This window comes from Psilocybe cubensis, chromosome 4 (assembly GCF_017499595.1).
Source record: "Psilocybe cubensis strain MGC-MH-2018 chromosome 4, whole genome shotgun sequence".
In the NCBI taxonomy this organism is placed as follows: Eukaryota; Fungi; Basidiomycota; class Agaricomycetes; order Agaricales; family Agrocybaceae; genus Psilocybe; species Psilocybe cubensis.
Window position 1 is genome coordinate 3,792,950 of NC_063002.1, and position 6,428 is coordinate 3,799,377.

General features: G+C 47.2%; 1 protein-coding gene across 1 annotated transcript; it reads right to left on the reverse strand.

Annotated features, from left to right (window-relative positions):
- Window positions 1-249: 249 nt before the first annotated feature.
- JR316_0005398 (uncharacterized protein) lies at window positions 250-2,340 on the reverse strand (the record flags this gene model as incomplete). Its single annotated transcript, XM_047891156.1, has 1 exon — window positions 250-2,340. The coding sequence occupies one exon, from the start codon at window positions 2,338-2,340 to the stop codon at window positions 250-252; it is 2,091 nt and encodes a 696-aa protein (XP_047750917.1).
- Between the last annotated feature and the right edge of the window lie 4,088 nt (window positions 2,341-6,428).

The following is a 6,428-nucleotide window of genomic DNA, read 5'->3' on the forward strand; positions in this document are numbered from 1 at the left end:
GGTGGTTGAATTTGTATTGATCCAAATGAACATGAAAATAAAAGAGTAATTGATATCAGAACAAAGAAAGCGAGGGCATTCCTAGCTATCAGGGTACAATGGGTGCAACAACCTCGACCACAGATTGCACGAGAATAGCTGACCATCAAGGAGAAAGCAAATAAAAGAGGACAAACCACAAACCCCGAACGAAAGAAAGAGGTGGTGTATATCATCGACACCGGAAGAAAACGAGAAACGCAGCAGAGTCTACGCCAAAGTAATCGAAGGAATATTCTTGACTGGAGTAGCCACATCATGTTCACCACCGCTACCGCCAGCAGCAGCAGCGGGAACAGCAGCCTCCTCATCCTCATCTTCCCAATCCAATCTCACTGGCTCCAAGTAGCTCTCCGGCACGAGAGCATGTTTTGGCGCAGACGTACTTCCATCTGCTTTCGAACCAGCCTCGTCTCCCTCTGCATTTTCATCAATGACTACTGCCCAACCCACACCTCCGCCTCGTCCAACCACACGCACAATCTGGTCCTCCACCAATCTCATTTCAGCAGTACCCTCCGGTTCAAAGGCATATAGTGCACGATACAGCCCAGGATACAATGTCTCTTCGTCCTCTTCATCTTGAGCAGCGTCGTAATATTCATCATCATCATCCATATCATCCCCATCCAAGAAATTCCTATCCAAATCCATCCGGCTCGGGAAGTCCTGATTCTGCAGCTGCTGCTGACGCTCGTTCTCCATAACCGTCGCAGCATTCGCGCCCGAGTGCTGATTGAACCTTCCCAAACCTATCCTGAGCCCATCCCACCCGCCTCTACCGCCGTACCCGCCGATACTCCAACCCTCCAAATCAACATCATCTTCATCCTCTTCCTCGCCATCACCGTCCGAGCTGCTCACACTGCCCTGGCTGAACGTGCTCAGCGTGCGCGTCCCGCGCAGCCGCCGGTTCATCCGCCCGATGCGGTTAGGCTTGGGCACCTCAGGGCCGAGTCCGACGTGCCGTTCGTCCGAGGGCGCGAAGCCGAAATCGCGGATCTTAATGTAAGTTATCGCCGACGCGCGCTTCGACGAGGTCGACACTGCGGTCGCTGGTGTGACTGGGAGGAGTGTGGCCGCGCCCGACGCACTGGGGCTCGCAGGAACACCGACAGACGACGACGTTGTGCTAGATGAGCCAGAAGCCGATGGTTGAGGCACGTTCAGCGAGAAAGTGAGGTGTTGTGGGGACGGCAGCGGCGCAAAGCTCTGGCTCAGCTGGCTGCCTACGGACTGCCGATGTGGGTTGATCACGGGCGAATTGCGCGCGGAGCCGGCGGCGTTCGAGTGTGTCGACTGGGTAGAATGTCTGAGAGAATTTGTACGAGATACGGAGGTAGATGGGGGTCGCGATGAACGTGAGCGGGTGGAGGATATGGAGGGCGCGCCAGACACGCGACGCGACATTGCAGGTGAAGGAGGAGCGGGGCGGTTGGAAAACAGTGAAGGGTCAGCGCTGGACATGGGTCGGCTGCTGGGTGTGAATGCAGGACTCGAAAGCCCGCTACCTGGTATAGACGCGTCGAGAAGATTATCTGGAATGATAATTTTGGAAGGAGAATGGTCTACATCTTGACTATGAGAGGGTGGCAATAACGACGACGATGGAGGTGGAAACGATGATGCAGTTGCCGTTGCAGGAGATGAGTTTTCACTAGCAAATTTCTCATCTTCTTCGGATGGGAGGGCAGAAATTGGTATTGTCGGCGTCGTGGATGACGAGTGGGATTGTTCAGCGTGCCCCGGAGTCCGAGGCGGCTCGAGATACTCCTTTGGAATGATCTTCCTCTGGACACTCGATGGTGTAGGGGTCATAGGAGAGATCAAAGCAGGGGACAACGGCGCTGGAGGCAACGCTTCTTTTGAGGTCGGCGGCAGTTGAGATAGCCCATTTGTGTTTGAAATATGTGCCTGAACGACGCCCTTTAGCGAGGGCGGCTGTGATGATGGCTCATGGTGCATTTTCAGCTCGGAAGTTAGGTCACTGCTACCAGAATCTGTTTCAGGGAGTAGCAGAGGTGGGCTCGGCACCTGTGGGTTCAGTGGTTGCGACTGCGATGGTGGGTGAGACGTAGAGTTTGTTGTACTCGTTTTTTTCCCGTTGCGCACGGGCGGAACCGGTTTGACGGCAAATTCGTGGGCTCCAGGCGTGGGTGGAGGTATAAAAGAGGACGAGGGCGATGGGAAAGGGGAAGACGACGCTGTTCCCTCCAGCGATATTGAAAGTCGCGATGCTGTAGATATTGAATTGAATAACAGCATGGTCAGCATAGCGTACTTATTATTTTTAGAACCCATAATGAAATCGGACGCAAACACAAAAGATATTGTGGACAATTCTCCGATAATTGGCTAACCAAGTCCAGGAGAAATTGCCAGTATGAATCCAGGTATGTGGATCCATATGAACGAACAACATACATCCCGATGCCGTTTTCCGCAACTGAGACGTCCTAAGCGCAGCATCACCGGAACTCGTAAATATAGGAAGAACTGGAGCCTATATGTCCTGGATCGCGCGTAACATCCTGCTCAACGAGTACCCCAACAGGAACACCCAATCGCCCCGACCATATTGGAAGTAAAGAGTACTCACATGGTGGCTCCGAATACACTGCTGATGCCATTCTGTCTTTGTGTCCTTCAACTACAAGCACAATCTCCGTACAATTGGTATAAGATGATCTTCCTTTCCGTGGCCAATATATCGATCCTTGCGATGGTTCAAGGATTGTGCTTCGCGATAGTGAGGCCGAGACAAAAGAGGCCGGTAAATGGTATGGATTGTCTTGCCCACAAATCGAACGCTTGATGAACTATGGCGATTATATATGGCTTCCGGCAGAGTTGTAGAATAGAACCAGGAACTTCAGAACCGTGAAAAGGATTGGGAGATAAGAGTTAAAGAGGCAAGCAGGTAACCAAGCAATCCAGATTCTGTAAATCCCCTCCCATTTCTACCGCGTTGTCATGGTAACTGCTTGTTGTTGTTTGTTCGGAGTGGCGTCTTGACGCAGGTTTAGCGCCTGTGCCCCTGTTCGTGTTCATTGTACACCATCACCTGAAAGCACTGTGAGAACCGCTGTTGGTTCTCTTTCGTTCAGTACCCTCTCATTTTTGGCATACATCCCGCAAAACTTGCTGCAAACTGCATGCCAGCACTGTGGCAGATGAAACAATAGACGGCCCTAAATAAACCCTCGGAGCTACTTGCCTGCAGGATGACGGATCTACCGATGTTCGAAAAACCGCAATCCTCCACGTATGTCGGAATGAATTCATCGGCAGAAACACGTACCGAGTCACGAGTGAAAAGGGGCACTCGTGTTGTGTCAATAATACCCCACGTTGAGGTAGTATCTTTGTGCACCGTCCATGAACTTTATCCTTTCGATTCGATGCTAGTAAGAACTTGGAGACGCTCGTGTCGGTGTTTTTTTTTATGTGAAAGTTTGACAGGTCAACAAATATTCAGCATCGCCTTTGCTGGAAATCACCTTTTGCACAGGCGCTTTGGAGATAGATCGACGCTGCTTGACCCAGTTATGTTTTTATGTGCCTTGCGGATCGCATCGCAGATACCTTCAACATTGCGTTCCTTGGCATTGTCAATGCTGTCCATCTTGGACGCCACTGATTCCAGGTTCTTTTTGTCTACCAAATCAACCCTTTCTGGTGATTAGATGGGAGCCAGAGCTTATATTTTGACATAGGTGGCGGTAAAGCACCAATCTGGGTATTGGAATTAGCGTTGAGTTGATTTACAGCTCTTTCTCAAGGCGAAAATTTGTTTTTGTTCAACTTGATATACATGTACGATTTTCTATCATCCATCCCTTCTTCAGAAACTTTATCGGAACCATCTAACCTCGCAGAGACAACCATCGAGCGTATACAAGCTTTTTAAGCAGTACAATTAACTCCCATCTCTAGCTCTGTAATCTATTTGTTATATCGCTATTTAGCTTCCAAAAAGCATGATATCCAGTGGAAACATTCACGCACCAAGGAATGGCAACAAGTGCTAAATCGACGCAGTAACATACCACTGACCACACAATTATCAAGGGCGGGAAGACAATGAACTGAAATATATTCAGTAGCGTCCTCTGAATGCAACATTTGAGATACTCACAGCCTATGTTCCCCACAGGCCTAATTGATGGAAGAATGGCGCTGCAGCAAGCTTGTGTAGTTCCAATTGGGCATTGGCTAGCTGGCAACAATTGAGCAATCCCGATGGCTGCGAAGGGAACTACGGAAGCGACTAGAGACGCCCAAGAGGTGTTAAGTTTCATTTGAGCAATGAGTTGGTGTTAGTGAAGATTGAAGTGGTTTTGAGTGTATAAGCTGAAATTAACCCTTATATACATCCAAGTTCGCGTATAATTAGCTTTGCATTTTCTTCCAACCGTCTGGCAGATTTACTGGAGACCTGGTCAGGAGCTTTTGGGCCCAGATCGCACTAAACGTAGGACTTCCATTCCATCATTGTTTTGCTAGCCACCTATTCAAAATGTAAACAGGAGAATTTTGCCTCAATCAACCAGTTTGATGGACGGTGGACGATTGATGTCACACGCGTTTATTAGAATAATCATAGAATATGTATACGCCGATTCCAGAAAAACCTCTGTTATAAATTCCGACTTGATCTGGTTGTAAAGAATGATTTACTGTGGTGCGAAAAACACAGGAGTGCATCTTGTAATGTAACAAAGGCACAGCCAAGTAAAAATTGCTATCGAGATAGTTATTATGTACAACCGATAAGGGGCATGGATTCGTGAGTTTTAGCCTACCATCTGCGATCACAGAAAGCGATATAATGGCTGTTGACTAGCATTGACATTGCTTCGCCACAGGTAATGATCTTTTCTAAGTGCACTACTAAGGGGAATCCTATGGGTGAGGAGGTGGCTCAGGTGGCGCACGAGCAGATGCCGCTATTTAAGGCTATTTCCCTAGGCAGATGGATACTATATTGATAGTACTTTCGAAGCTTACTGCTCACAGTGTATTTACAAGCCACTTGCCTGGAATGCGATGCTAACTAGCATAGTATGGATTACTCGTAACCTCAATTAGTGCGCACATGAACACCACGAAAATGCTGCTGGTTCATTAACATTTGATTTTACATCATTCTATCACATAACTTTTCTAACAGCCAGCTACAAAGTACGTTATTCGCTAGCCGCCACCACCGTGGACCCCGACCAAGTAAATTGGCCGATTAAACTTTTCGTCAATAGATACACAACTCCTCCCCTACTACTGGGATGTTATCGCACGCGACTAATAGAGACACAGGCAATTGAATTCAACACATCGTCAGCAAGCTGATTGAATGTAAAAAGGGAAACACCGACGTTCTCCGCGTTTTTCGACAGCTCTAAGCAATGGCAGATATCTGAAGATATCTATTCCTCCTGGATGAACTTACATCCAGCCCACATGACACTATCGATGATAGTCACACGTTAACCAGCCTTGTATTAAAAGTGGATCACAAATACTCTCTCTCTTCTCTGCGGTGAGTCAGTTAGTCTACCTATGATCCGTCACAAACGCATCTCCTGGCCTACATTAAGGAAATAAATGCTAAAGGTGCAGATAAGCTGTATGTCAATGGGGTGTACCCTTCCAACAGTTCTCCCCATTTTGGGGCGTGTTTTTTTAATTGAAGGTTTATTCGGTCTTCACTAAGGCTCCAACCGTTTAGTTTCCGTTTAAATTTTTTTACAAACTAAACGGAAACGGTAATAAACAGTTTACAAACGTTTATAAACGTTTGTAAACAGTAAGCTCGAGGGTGGCTACAAGGGCAGGCGTTCAACAGCGTTCAACGCATCACTTGTCCTAATGCGGCCCATTTGCCAAGGAATATAATAGTCGGCACCTAATTGGTACAAAAATGGGACCAAAACAAGAGTGCAAATGAGTTAGTTTGGTGTAAAGAATAAAAGATGAATCATTTGATGTAATACGCACCTAATATTGTCCAAAAAAGAGATATACTTTAGCACAAAAATCTGTTACCGTTTGAACCGTTTATAAACGTTTGTAAACTGTTTAACAAGGCTCGTAAACTAAACGAAACGGTAAATGGTATATACGGTTTACAAATGATAAACAAATGAAACGGTTGGAGCCTTAGTCTTCACGGATGATGTCCATGAAGATCTGAATATTCACATTCTTGGCCCGAGTATAATTAGGGGCTCTGCCGAACAGACGCGCATATCACGTGATGGATGACTCCAAATTTTACCTCTCCAACCTTGGATCTCGTTTCTCGTTCCCCTCGAAGAGATTTGATTTTGTATTCTCTTTTTCTCTCGTGTACAGGAATCTCTCCTCACATCTGTAAAATCTGATCTACC